Genomic DNA, 14,813 nt, shown 5'->3' with positions numbered 1-14,813 from the left:
TTTATCTTAGGTGTGTGCAGGATAAATTAAAGGGCAGCAACACCAATCTCCAGAGACATACACCTCCTGCATGCTAGAAATAATCTTGACATAGGGAACACCAGTCCCAATACTGGTGTCTCTCATGGAGAGTCCCAGGTGTCGATGTTATTACGTTCTGGAACTGGAGAAGTTCCTGAAAAAAGGGGAAAAAATCCTGCTGATGGCGTTGTTATGATCCTCCACCATTTATACCTCGTTCATGAAAGGAAATAGCCCAGGCATTGCTCAGACAAACAATACACAGTGGCGATGACACACTAGTACATGTGTATACCTGATACTAATGCGGTCATGTGGAACATCGTGTGTTCAGAGTCAGATCTTTACAAAGGTTTCTTTGGGTTGAGCCTTGTTGGCCCTATTTGAGAATTGGTGAAATTGCAAATAGTAGTTATGTGTTGCATAGCACCACAAAACACCTAAATGTTGTGAGACTTATATTAGTCTATGGGCCTCATCATGAGTTGGGCGGTATCCCGGCGGTGTAATCGCCAGGATACTGCTGGTGCTAATGGCGTTACCGCCACCCAGTCCGGCACTATTAGCATTGGATCAAGGGTTGGGCAGTAATGTGTATTCCACATCCCCCATTGGGTCCATTGGACTCAATGGGGCATTTTTGGTGCAATTAGCGCACACTAATAGCGCTGCGCTAATTGCGTCTGAAAATTGGCATTTTTCCAGTGCATTTACCCCCAGCTTGGACCTGGGGGTAAATGCTGCCAGACTCATGTTCGGGCGGACCCTTAATTGTGGCGGTAATGATGTTACTGCCACATTTAAGGGCTATTGCCCAACTCGTGATGAGGGCCTATGTCTAAATTGTGTATATGATCTAAATGATATTTTCAAGCAGTAAAATATGTGCAACTATTTTATACACCGAAAGCATCTTACAGCATGGCACGATTGGAGTGCAGATTTTGGATTCGGGAGTACCAAGGTTTGATTATGCCAAACACCACTGTGCCCGAATGAACCCTTGAATTTCACTGCTGGCATGGAATGTCATAGAGGAGTGGGTTTCGTCATGTGGCTACTTTTGAGCTCCTAACACAAGACCATCTGCCCTCTTCACCGTAGACTATAAATGCCATTCTCCCTGGACCATCCATGCACTGTACTTCTACCAACCTGTGCGTGCAGGATGACTTCTGTCCCCTTCCTCCATTTCTGCATATTTCTAAGGCACTGTCGAACCAGTTGGTCTCACTGGGGCCTACTGCATCCACAAAGTCTCCAACCAATAGAAAACCTGACAGAGGCTGATCTCCTTTCAGTCAGTAACAGCCAGCTTTTGGTTTGTGTGTGATCCCACGGTCAAGGTCGTCATTTGGGGGTTCCCAGGGGTCGCAACTGCGACTACTGAGGTCTCCCTTGCTACACCTGTAGTCTCCCTTGCTAGCCCTAAACAAATAATATATATATATTTTTTCATTGAAGCTCCTGAGCTGTGACCAGCGCCATGTGGCTCTTTGTTTCTGGAGTGGCTGGCTTTCTTGTACAGGCCTCTTAAAAAAACAGGGGGATCCACAAGTTTAAAACTTTGAGCAGTGACTCTAAATAAAAAAGAATAGGAATAACAAATGATTGGTCTTTCTGGAATTCTATAATATAATTGCTAGACTCATTAAAGGTTTATTTCAGCCACACTTCAGGGGGTTAGTCACTGATTTAGGGCCTCACTACACAGTAGGAGGTAAGGGTTTACCGGTACCGGTATTTTACCGGTACCGGTAAACCCTTACCGCCTTACTACGAGGTCCCTTTGCGGGTTGGAGAATTTAACGCCTGCTTTTTGCAGGCGTTAAAAACCAACCCGCAAAGGGACCAGGGAGCTAATTACGGTACCGCAATTTGCGGTGCCGTAATTAGCACCTTCCCCATTCCTATTATGCCCTATGGGGCAAAAATGGGAATGGGGAAGGGCAATGGGGGAAGGGGGAATTACCACCCCACCAACCTTGAAATAGGGTGGTAATTCCCCTTTCCACCAAGGCGGTGCCGGTATTTTACCGGCATGGACCAAGGTGCTAATAGCACCTTGGTCCACCGCCGTCCGTCTAATGAGGCCCTTAGTCTGTTCTTAAACACTGAAAATTCACAATGCAGACAAAAACTTCCAAAAAACATTTAGAGTAGAATAAGCATCTATTTTGGACTATGGGCCTCATTACGACCCTGGCGGAAATCGCGGTGCAAAATGCACCATGGAGCACGGCGGAAAGCTGCCGATAGCGCCATGGGGGTTGGCGGATTTTCCGCCCCATTCCGACCTTGGCGGGGCGGTAAATCCCCATCCCCCATTTTACCCTTCCCCATTCCCATTTTTGCCCCATAGGGTATAATGGGAGTGGGGAAGGCGTTAATTACGCCACCGTAAAATACGGTGGCGTAATTAACATCAAGGTCCCGTAGCGCCATGGATTTCTCCGCCCGGAAAAAACAGGCGGAAAACGGCTCCATGGCGCTACGGGAACTCGTAGTAGGGCGGACGGGTCCGCCGCGAATAACGCTGGCATAAACCCACTCCACCAGGGTCGTAATGAGGCTGTATTTTGCGTTTTGCAATGTGCCGTCATAGCATTTTTTTTTCCTGCTGTTGTCGCTGTTACGATCATCCAAGACATTCCATCTCGGTGTCCTCTGTCACTTGACAAACTCCTTGTGCCTTAAAGCTTGTGTACAGTGTACAAAATGTTTCACCATAGAACATAAAGTGGCCCTTGATTTCAGTGTGCCACAATTAATGCTTTGTTGTTATGCGTCTATCTTTACTATCTCCATGGCATGTTGTTCAGGGTGTTTGTTTGCATTTATGAGGTAAGGAGTGCCCAGAGTACGGGATGCCGTGTGAGTGCTCTGCTTTCCCTGTCCTACTCTAAATTCTTTAATACACAGTTATAAACCCTCCCAATGGTATGTATTTTGCCAACTCTGAAGCCTGAAAAGTAGATCCACGCAGGCTTGACACGTGACCAACGTTGCACCAGACCTGCAGATGAACTGGCCTGCTGTTAAATCTCAGTTACCAGATTAATGGTATCACCACCGTGTAATTTGCTTTCTGACTTTGAGAACATTCAGACATGTAATTGCTCATTTTACTATAGATGGTAAAATAGCTGTAGCTGGTGAGATAGCTCAGTGGGTTGAGCGCTACATACATATGGTGATCTATTCTTCTATGAAATGTATATAACATGACAGTGATATTGTCACCATATTTTTCGTAGTGTACTTAGGAACAATGCTGTGCGATGCCACTTCCTTTTTTGACAAGGGTTGAAATGCCATGTTCCATCACTTCCTGTGATGTCACTTCACAGTGGGGTCAAATGACATCACTTCATGTGATGTCATCAGAGGTCAAGTGTTGTGTGCTGTCACTTCTGCTACCCCTGGCATTTTGATGAAATGACGTCCCTGCCCACGGTGGACCGCACCGCCGCTAAAGTCGGAGTCCTGCAGCCTATTTGCAAGAGAAACAATTTCATACAATTGGACTCTGCCTGCAGCGGGGCCACAGTTGCAGAGTGCTGGTAGAGTGCCATATCCCGGCACGCGCCAAACCATTTAATTCTGGTTGGTAGTACACTGCCAGAGACAGCTTCCCACTATCCCCAGAATACACTGCTTGCCCCATCTATGTAATAACATACTCCAAACATTAAAAGAAATAAACCGTTTTTTCAATTAAAAAAATGATTTACCTTGAGAAGTATTTTAATTAATTAGTATAGGAAGCAACCTTTTCTGAGAACTGATGTATCTATTCAGCTGAAGTTAGGTATTTGTTCACCCTTTCTGCAAGGCAAGAGTTTAGTGACAAAATCATTCCAGCCTCAATGGCCTTTTTGGATCGCACCCCCGAGAACAAGCGCGCGTGAGAAATACATGGTCACAATAATAAACAGGCACCACGAAGAGGAAATCAAATAAACAGGCAATGAAAGCAGGTTTGCTTGCGCGGAAGAGTGAGTGTCACACTGCCTAATGAGTTTCACCAATGCAAGAAAAATGGCTTTCTTTGGATTAGATTCAGATGCAAGAGTTGGCTGTTGTCCAGAGCTCTAATTACATCCTGGACGCGCTGTGCTCCCCGGCCACCGCAGGAAAACAATAGGTAAAATGGAATGATATACACTTTCCCTCTGATGATGTCACGTTGCGGCCTGCCATTTCCAGTAGATGCTTAACCCCTGAGTGGCGCGCGCTTCGGAGACGAGAACAGGGCGCAATATTGCGTTTACCGTACGGGAAGAGAAACGCCGCGTTCAGGTTTCTTGGAGAGCGAAGAGAGGATGTGATATGTGAATGGGATTGATTTCCAGATCTAAAAACCCCGGTGTTGTTTTCTTTTACTCTTCCAGGTTCACAACCTATGAGTACAAGCTGATAGTGCACAATGAGATGGGGTACACACCAGGCCAAGCTGTCAGTGTGACCACCTTGGCCGGACTGCCAGTTAGAGGGAGTGCCCTGCAAGCATGGGCTCTTAATCACACTGCTATACACGCGGAATGGTCGAAACCAAGTAAGTCGTTCTCTTATGTGTTATCCAAATAACAATAGCCCTGATTGGTGAATGAAGTATTTAATTGTGAACTCCCATATTTTGCAAGTGACTGAACCGGGCTGTTTTTTTTTTTTTCAGGAGCTAATAATGTATTGAATTGATGTGTGAGTTCATTGTAAATAATTAACTCCGCTTGCTTTAGCATAGGTACGAACAGACTGTGCAGTGCCTGAAAATGAAATGTCTAGTGCAATAGGGTGGGAGTTGTAGAACTCGCGTCGAAAACTTGGAGAACTTAATAGAAAGAAAACAGAACAGGAGTGTGGGTGGGGGAATTTACCCAAAATCGTTGTGAAATAAAGACGAAACAGAACAAAATAGTATGGGAGGGGTAAGGAAAGAGGAATGACATCACACGCTTGGTGAAATGAAAAAGAAACGCATCACAGAGTGGGAGGGTAAGGAGGGGGAATGAATCAACAGCTTGGTGAAAGGAAAAAGAAACAAATCACAACAGAGTGGGAGGGTAAGGAGGGGTAAATAATATCAAAAACTTGGAGAAATAAATATAAAAGAAAAGAAGATCTCAGCAGGGTGTGGACATAAGATAGGGGACATGTAGTCAAACTCTTGGTGAAAATCACGAAGAAATAGACAACATTTAGTTTAGTTTATTTGCATATGGTTTAAAATACACTCAACCTTTTGCAGCATAAACACATGAAACATTTGAACATTAAAGTTGTTAAAATTACACTATTAAAAGCAGAGAATACATTTTCCATCACGTTAAGATTCCAAATTAAAAAAAAAGAACATTAGGATGGGGAGGGTAAATTAAATCAAAAACGTGGTGAAATAAACATAAAAAAAGAAGAGGGCAGGATAAGCAAGGAAACATGTAGTCAAAAGTTTGGTGACCTAAATTATATATATATATATATATTTTTTTTTTTAAAGCATAGTAGTATGGGAGGACAGCGAATGGACAATGCAGTCAACACCTTGGGGACATAGAAAAGATGAGGACAGCATGATAGGAGGATTAGAAGTGGAAAAGGTCATCAAAAGCTTGTTGAAATAAATTAAAACGAGCACAGTAGGGGGGCAACTAAGAATGGAGAAATTGGGTCATGGCTTGGTGAAATAAATGAAAAGCAAAAGAAGAGAACAGTGAAATGAGAGAAAAAAGAAGGGCAGATGTGAAATTCTTGGTGAAATAAAGAAAGAAAAGAAGGGCACATTCGGGTGGAGATCATTTAAGGCAAATGTTGCTGAAATAAATATAATAGAAAAGCAGAGCAGTGTATAATGGGATAGTAAGGAGGAGGCAATGTAGTGGAAACCTTGGTGAAAAACAAAAAAGAAAAGAAAAAATGAAGTTGCGTGGGAGGATAGAAAATGTAAAAGGCAGTGAAAAGTGTGGTAACATAAATAGGAAATAAGACCACCGTAGCTAGGATGTAGAGGGAAGAGGAAATGCAGTCAAAATGTTGGTAAAAAAGAAAATATTGCAGTAGGGTGAAGGATAAGAAGGGATACATGTAGCAAAGAGCTGGGTAAAATAAATAAAAATAGAAAAAGAGCGTGCAGTAGAGTGGGAAGATAAAAAAGAAATGTAATCAACAGATTGGTGTAGAAAGATTGGTGTAGATTTAGAGAAAGCAAGAGCAGAGTACAGCAGAAAGATAAGGAATGGGAAATGTAGTCACAAGCTTGGTTATTTAATAAAAAGAAAAGAAAATCATAGTAGGAAAGGGGAAATGGAAGCCTGAAGCCATATGAATATTTAATGAGTTCTCCTCTTTTGTTTGAAGCACTTTCCTCCTTAGGTTTGTGATGCCTTTGTAAATCACCTGTTTTCTTGCATGCATTTTGTTACTATTTGTGTTGTTTTGTCCCTGGTATACGTCCTAATTTTTTACACCTTCATAAACTGGCTCACCACTTGATCTCATCTTTGTGCTATTGTTCAGGCAGCCTTCGTGGGAATGCTGCTGCCACCTGTAAATGGGTTATTGTTTGTCATTTCCGATAGAAATTGACAACCATGTTCTTGAAATCTTCTTCAAGTAAATACAAATACTAAATAAGGAAGGGGAAATGTAGTGACACGTTTGGTGAAATAAGTAAAACAAAAGGAAGAGTGCACTTGGATGAGAGGATAAGAAATTGTGAAATATGGTGAAAAGCTTCATGAAAACAATAAACACAATAAAAGCAGAGTGAAGTAGTGTGAGGGGATAAGGAAGATGAAATGTAGTGAAAACCTAAATGGAAAATAGGATCTCACTAGGATTTAAGGACAAAGACAGAGAAATCAAGTGAAAATAAGTCAAGAGGAGCGCAGTAGACAGGGCGGATAAGGAAGGGGAAATGTAGAGAAAAGCTTGTTGAAATAAATGCATGCTTTATGTTTATGTCTGTTAAAGACTGTGATGTGAAACCTTGTTAAGAGTCAGCTCAGTGGTCAAGTTCATTAAAAGTACTAGGCAGTTTTGCAAATGTCCACCAAGTGACATACACATTTGTAAAACCCGATCTGTGTTCGATGCACGGAAATCAGTCGAGTAGAAAGTCAAGCTATTGTGAAAGTAATGCAAATAATTCTGCAACGATTGCAATGGTAGTTCCAAAACCCAGAAATAGTTTTGGGATTTCAGAAAGTAATAAACATTTCAAGAACAGTTGATAAGCTGTGAGCAAAGCTCCATATGTGTCTCACACCTTTGCACCTGCACATCACATATCCTATTCACACTCAAATCTCCTCTCTTAAACATGTTTATCAACTTATTTACAATATTCAGTACTGAACTGTCAATTGCCCTATTCTTTTTAACATAATTTCAACCATATACTTATCTGTCTTTCTCTTTATTTGATGTTCCTCCTTTCCTCGTTTTCTCAATTCCTTTCGAACACCATCTCCGAATGGTCCTCTCAGTGAACACCTACATTTCCTCAAACTCCCTAGATTTGAGTCCACCAAAAAGAGGCGTTGTGCTGTTACCCATTAGCTTCTCTGAACCCCTACTATTCTCTTTATGCCATGTCCCTAACTCTTCACATCACATCAGAGTGACCTTTGACACTTCTCCTTAAACATTGTTGCTGCTGTCCACATTGTTATGTTATGTTATGTTAATGGGCATTTGTATAGCACCTTTCACCATGGTCTCAATGTGCTGTAAATTGAACACCCTCAGGAACCGGAGGCCAGGTCAGTGGAGATAGAGCAGTAAATAATGTGTGTGTACACTCTGTATATGTGCAGCTAGACCACATTTTCATGTTGGCTAGCTGCATTCTAATGCTGAAAGTATTGTGCAGGGTGTGGAAGACAGGTGGTATGTGTGCAGCTAGGCCAAACTGTCTTGGGGGGTAGCTGCATTCTAGTGGAGGTGGTGCTAGTATGTGAGATTGTGTGTGCAGCTAGGCCAACCTTATTGTGGGGATAGCTGCATTCTAAAGGCTGTTGTGGTGTGTGAGGTGGTATATAATTATGTGTGAAGCTAGACCTAATTGATTGTGGAGGATAGATGCATTCTAGTGTTGTAGGTGCTGAGCCGAGAGTCTGGGTAGTGGGAGATATGTGTGAGTATTCGTGGGGTTGGAAGAAGCCTCCCACTCCCTGATTGCATTCCTGTGCCTACCAAATAGGCGTCTGGTGTCTCAGTAATCTCTAGGTCTAGTATGAACTCAGCTCTATCTGCAATCCACTCACTCAGGCAAAATGCAGTTTTAGGCTAACTTGCGCAATCAGGCGAAATGCAATATTAGGCTACCCTACTCAATCAGGTGAAATGCCGTTTTGGGCTGACTAGTACAGTCATGCAAGATGCAAAATTAGGCTACCCTACTGAATCAGGTGAAACGCAATTCGAGGCTGACTAGTACAGTCAGGCAAGATGCAAAATTAGGCTACCCTACTCAATCAGGCGAAATGCAGTTTGCGGCCAGCTAGTACAGTCAGGCAAGATGCAAAATTAGGTCAACCTACTCAATCAGGTGAATTGCAGTTCCAGGCCAACTAGCACGATCAGGCGAAATTGAATATTATGCCAAATTGCAAACTCATTGATATCTATTGTGCGCTGTCATGAAGTCCACCCTCTCCCTACATTTCTTGCTGCAAAAACGTTATATTATCTCCTTGTTTTCTGTCACCTTTAGTAATGTTGTTCTATCTATCTGCCTATGATTAAAAAAAACTCCAACTCACCCTTTGAGTGATAAGAACACATCTTATCACATTCCAAGGAACAATTCATTTTATGCTGTGCTCTAGATTAATAGTAAAAATAGTTATTTCAGGTATTATCTTTAAAGTTTTCATCCTTTCCGCCTTAAATCCCTCGTTCATCTTTCAGAGCTTGATCCTACATATTCCACTTCACTGGATCCCCAGTCTATTCTGGCCTTTCCAGTCCCTATCTAGCAACTCTATTCACTAACAAACCTGTTTCTATCTATTGCTTTCCTTCCCCCAAACTACTCCTGTGCCTCCCTCCTCCACTCTCACTTCTGCCCCTCTGCCATTTACTCTCTTGATCTATGAAAATGTCTTCCCACCTGTGTTCCCACTGACCCAACGCTGGTGTCTTACACAATTGCGTGACATCACACCTGCTTACCATAACCTTTTCAGTTTATTATCCATCCTTTTGGTAGCCTACAATCTCTTTTCTGTTTAAATTTGAATTGCTTGTGTTCCTACGTGTAGGATGTGTAATGGGGGTGGGGTTTGTGTCTTGTGTTTAACGTTTGTGTATGTGGTTTATACATGCCGCGTTTTCTAAATGAAATATACAATGATCCCTGCCAGATGGAGGAAATCCTAAAGCATGAGGTCCTCGGGGTGTGGATGACATACTTATGCATCCAAGAACAAGTACCTGGAAAGTTTGAATGAATGCAGACTATCACATTCAGCTGTAGAGAAGTTGGTTAAGAATGAGAGAAGTGAAGCTAGGGATAGAAGGCATGGTACATGTAGTGGTCGCTAGAAGATGACAGTGGTCCACTCTCAAAAGAAGGCTACTCAGCAGATATCAGGCGCAATAGCAACTCATTAGGATACATGTGCAACCTGAATCATCTTCTGGGTTGTGTGGAGTTTTCTTTGATTTCAAGTTTGAGTATAAATGAATACTAAGAAAAAGTTATTTTTATTTTTGAACCAAGAAACATTAAATCTAGTGTTAAGTGTTATTAGATTAGCATGCACATGCGTTCTTGCTAGACATCAGCTAAAATTACAAGTGACGCCCATGCAGAAATGTTCTCTTGGTTCCTGAAGCAACGCACTTCACTGTGTTTAACTTGATCATGTCCACAGTGTTGTGCTGAAGGCATGTGGTGAAGTGATGTCAACGTCTGATAACACATCCCCAAGGGAATCTCCAGTGCTGAAACAAACAGTAAAGGTTCAACAGCATCTGAAAGTGTCTATATTTTCAATTATGATTTACTTGTCTAGATTCTAGATTTATTCATATCTGGTCTTAATCCTCTGCCAGATACTCCAGACATCTAGCTTTGCTGCTCACACTGCTTCTTCAGTGAATCTTAGCCAGGTCATGATCTATGCTAAATCTGGAATGAATCTGAGGGTAACTATGTGAAATGCTGGCCCGTCTAATGACTAATAAACCTTGCATGACTATTCGAAATCTTGCCAGGGCAATGCTATGAAATATTAAGAGTTGTGCATCCTGCTTCTTTATGGCGGTAGGATAAGAAGCTTACTGGAAATAAGACAACACGTGGTCACTCCATCAAGTGGAAGAGCAACAGTATCTTGGTGAGGCCTGCATCAATATCGGATTAATGAATTCCAAACACCTATGATGATAGGCTGCGTAGTCATCTATTTCCCAGCTCTTCCCAGCCAGGTGTTCATGCATGTTGCGAAAGGATTCGGTAGACAACCCTCATAAAAGACAGTGGGGACACCTCTCAACCTCGGTTAGATGCCCTAACATGGGGCTTCCCAGAATCAGTTTTGCCTCAGAGACGAGGTGGGCACGTTTGGAAGGGCCCAGTCTCTGTCCCATCTACATATGCTTTGCCAACCATGTCAAGCACCACTGCCTCTTGCTCCATAGCTGTGTCGCACATTGCTCGTCATTGTTCTTTCTTGTCTTACACAGAAATACACATACCAAGATTCACTGCGGCAGAGACCCAAACAGGCGGCTCATCAGAGAGAGAGAAGCAGCAGTAAGTGGAGCAGCAGAAGAATGCCACACACATCCCACTGCCACTCCGGATGCTCCAGTTTATCCAGCCATAAACTCTGAAAATCATTTTGATTTTATGATGCCGCTATTTCCCAAAGCCGATGGACCTGTGTATGAAATGTGATTATAAACCATCACCTGGGTACAAGGAAGCCAGTGGTTGGCCAAAGAAATGACCTGATGGGGGAGCTTATGGGGGAGACAAGGGAAGGATGAGAAGGGGTAGAGAGACCAGGTCACTGTTTGTTGTTTCCGGTGAAGTCAGGGGAGGAGAAGGAGAACCGAAAGATCAGGCGGAGGAAGGAAGTTGCAGTAGAGTGTGCAGGAGAAGTATAAAGAGCATGTGCCAGGTGAGGTATTGGTTGCTGAGAGAAAGTGGACTTGGGTGTGAGGGTGCATGCAGGCTGAGTGAGAATATGGGAGAGTGGAGGTAGAGCAATTAAGAGAGGTTGAGAAGGACGACTAAAAGGAAGCAGACAGTGGGAGAAGGTGTGGGTGAAGGGTAGTGGTAGGAGAGTTGTGTGCAATTGAGTCGGAGGGGAATGTAGTGGTAATAGAGTAGGAGGAGGAGAGAGTAGTGGGATCACTAGAGAATAGTGGGGCATAGTGGTCATGGTACGAGTGGAGAGTAGTGGGAAGAGTAAATATTAGGGAATAAGATCTGATAGTGAAGGTAAGAAGTCGAGAGAGAGAGGAATATCTGAGGGACAGAGAAGCGAGTGTGAGGGAGAGAGAGGAGGTCCGGGAGGAATAGCAGGTAGGATAGCAGGAAGAAGAGGAAGTCGACAGAGAGAAGCTCAGTGTAAGGAGTGAACGGCCATGAGAGGAAAGGGACATTGGAGCCTGGGTAAATGGAAGACACTTAACCCAGTTGCAAAGATCATTGTTATTTCTTTTGGACCCATAGACATCATCCACAAAGGGATTTAGAAACTGTGCATATGGAGACCAGGAATCATCCATCAGTGTTTTAGGGCATATAATGCTGGAGCCTTTTCAGCACTCATGCTTGACAGAGATCTTACTGGTAGGGCCATCAATGGTGATCAAGAAGCTCAATGACCAATATGCCTCTTTCAATACTGACAGCATTCTGATCCCAGTCTCTTCCTCCGTGAATACATTGGGAGTGTCCCTTGATGCGAAGCTCTCGCTTTCCACTAAGTGAATGCCATTGCCTCCTATGCTCCCCACATGACAAAACTGATCAATGCATCAAGACCATTCTTTTCTCTGGACAGCTGCCTGACAATTGCCCATGCAGTTATTGACTCAAGGCTAGACTACTTTAATGCGTTCTTTGCAAGCACCTCATTGAACAAAATCCAGAAGATGCAGGTTATCCAGAATAACGCCCTCCGAGCAGCTCTCAATATTCCTGAACTGGAACACATCTCTGCTGTAAGAAGAGATGTGCACTGGCTGCCGATGCAGGATGCATCATGTTCAAGACCTTGTTGATCATGCACATATGCCTTGCCAACGTTGCTTCCCCTTACCTTACAGAGAGAATTGTTGAAGCACATTCCACCTGGCCCATGAGATCGGCCTATGCAAACCGGCTTGTCCAGCCGAGATTTAAACAGATAAAAACGAGAGGCTCTAGCTTCCCCACGATTTCAGCGAAACAATGAAACTCACTTCTGACTGCCTTGAGAGCTGAACAATCTTAATGTGCCTTCGGGAAAGCCCTGAAAATGAAGTTGTTTGCATAAACCTGAGCCTGGGACTGCCTAATGTATTGACTCTTATGACATTCCAAGTGAATAACTGGTTGTAATAGGGCATCGATGCCCTTGGGCATAGCACACTTTATACATGAAAAAATAAATAAATTAGCATTGCAACAATTACACAAAATGTCACTTTTTTGTAGCAGGTTTCAATAGCTCCACCAAAGCAGCCACTTTGGGGACTGTTATTTTCAAGACATATATAATTTTCAACCCACTAAAATGTATGCTATTTATTTATTTATTTATCCACTTTTGTCATTTTAATAATGTGGCCCAAACCCCAGAGGGGATCAGAGTGCCTTACATGAGAAACTGCAACATGCTACAACTTATTTAAAAATGAGCAGGAAATTCGGCATTTGTCAATGTGTATCAAAGACTTACATTAAATAAAGCCATACAAAAAAAAGATTGGGCCTCCTTCTGAGCTTGGCGGTAACTGGTACCAGTGACAGTAAATCCACCACCACCACTTTTACTACTCTGCCGAATTAGGCAATGGGCTAATTCTTCTGGCAGAAATACTGCAAGTTGAATTACTGCCAAAAGCCGTCTGAATTAGCCCAACAGTAAATCCGCTGGAGGAATTACTGCCTTAAACCAAAATGGTAATTCGGCCTCATTACACATGAAAATACCACTGAAATACCACCAAAAATAGGAGGTAATTCTGCCAAAAGCACAGTGAGGTTACCGTCACATAAAAGGTAGAGGTAAAAGTATCCAAGTGATAGAAATAAATGCACAGGCGCCAATAATTGCCACCAATAGTGTATTTAAGGCCAGCACCTTCCCCAAACACATTTATCAAGCAACATGCAGCCACAACCACACATGAACTACGGCATCCACAACCTTCTAATGTTAATTGAGCTCCAGTGGTATGCAAGGCCACACCAGGGAAGTATACAAGCACCACAAAGAGAGAGTAGACGTGTGTTGTGGAGGCTGGCCGTACCATGTGTCATCCATCCCGAAGGACACTGACTGATGAACGATTAGTCTCACTGTATGCTACGAAGTGCTTATTATGGTACAATAAGTCAATATACACTTTCATATGTGTAAATTGTAGGTTTATTTGGCGAGGCCCCCAGGAGGCTAACCTTCATCAAACGGACATCTTCATGTATGGTTCCTATTGACATTCTAGAACGTTACATCAAGATGTTACTGAGGCAACAGAACTATATACAGGTTATGCAATGTGGAACTACGTACACAGCAACATTCTATGTATTAAATATCATAACACTGTATTGCTTGGAATGGCACACTATTGAAGACATGCTGACCCTCAAACAGGTTGTCTACAGAGCACCATCACCATCAGAACGGTCATCCCACCCCTGCTGTATTTGGTGTTCGCCCCAAAACACTTCTGTGACACAGGCACATTCCAGCTGTCAGAACGCTGCATGTCATGTCCCAGCCAACATTCTCCAAAGTGCTGGAACAAGTGTTGGATGTGCTCATGAGGCATCCCCATCAGCACATCTCTCTGTCCACCACCCAGGCACACGCAGTAAAGACAGGTTTCTACGCCATTGCCCATTTCCCTAATGTCATAGCAGCACTTTACTGCACACTTGTGGCATTGGTATCCCCCGGGCAGCGGAGCCTGCATACCGGAATTGGAAATAGTACTGTTCCATGAACATGCCGGTGACATGAGATGCAGATCTCATCAGCCACTGGTGCGCCCAATTTACAGGTTCCACACATGATGTCATGGCCTTGAGGAACAGCACCCTCCCTGCATTCATGAACACACACAGAGAACAGCATACATGGCTTTTGGGTAAGTACTAAATCTGACAATGATATCACACAGAGGCACACATGGGGACAAACATGAGAACACATGTGAGGAAACTGCAGGCCCCATAATCCCTATACCTAGAGCATTGAATAGCCCATGACCCATCACCCATCACTCATCTACCACTGGCCACAGTCACCTGAGAATACTCTGTTGGCAACCCTAGAATGCATGACCAGGCAGATGATTCCTGGCAACAATCAATTCCCCTGTCAGATCTAGCAAGCATTTCCCAGCCACTACTCGGGGATAGGCCACTAAATTCCCTAACCCCAGGCCATTGCCATTGTATCTCCTTCATGGGTAATGCTAAAGAGACAGCAACACATGAACAATGATGTAGGACACACTGAAGACTCCTGCTTGTTGCCATACAGAGCAAATTCACCCCACCTCCAGTGAAGTATAGAGTGTCACCCAAAAAACACATCTGAGCATGCACAAACCAC

At 43.3% G+C, this 14,813-nt stretch overlaps 1 protein-coding gene across 1 annotated transcript in view; it reads left to right on the top strand.

Annotated features, from left to right (window-relative positions):
* USH2A (usherin) overlaps window positions 1-14,813 on the top strand; it is a 4,817,015-nt gene that overhangs the window by 3,226,782 nt on the left and 1,575,420 nt on the right. The window contains exon 44 of the mRNA XM_069608572.1: window positions 4,416-4,579. Within this exon, the coding sequence (XP_069464673.1) occupies window positions 4,416-4,579 (164 nt within the window). The remainder of the gene's footprint in view (window positions 1-4,415; window positions 4,580-14,813) is intronic.

The sequence above is a fragment of the Ambystoma mexicanum genome, chromosome 4q, assembly GCF_040938575.1.
Source record: "Ambystoma mexicanum isolate Mex_15411 chromosome 4q, UKY_AmexF1_1, whole genome shotgun sequence".
NCBI lineage: Eukaryota > Metazoa > Chordata > Amphibia > Caudata > Ambystomatidae > Ambystoma > Ambystoma mexicanum.
The sequence above is the reverse complement of the archived record's forward strand: the minus strand, read 5'-3'. Positions and strand labels throughout refer to the sequence as shown.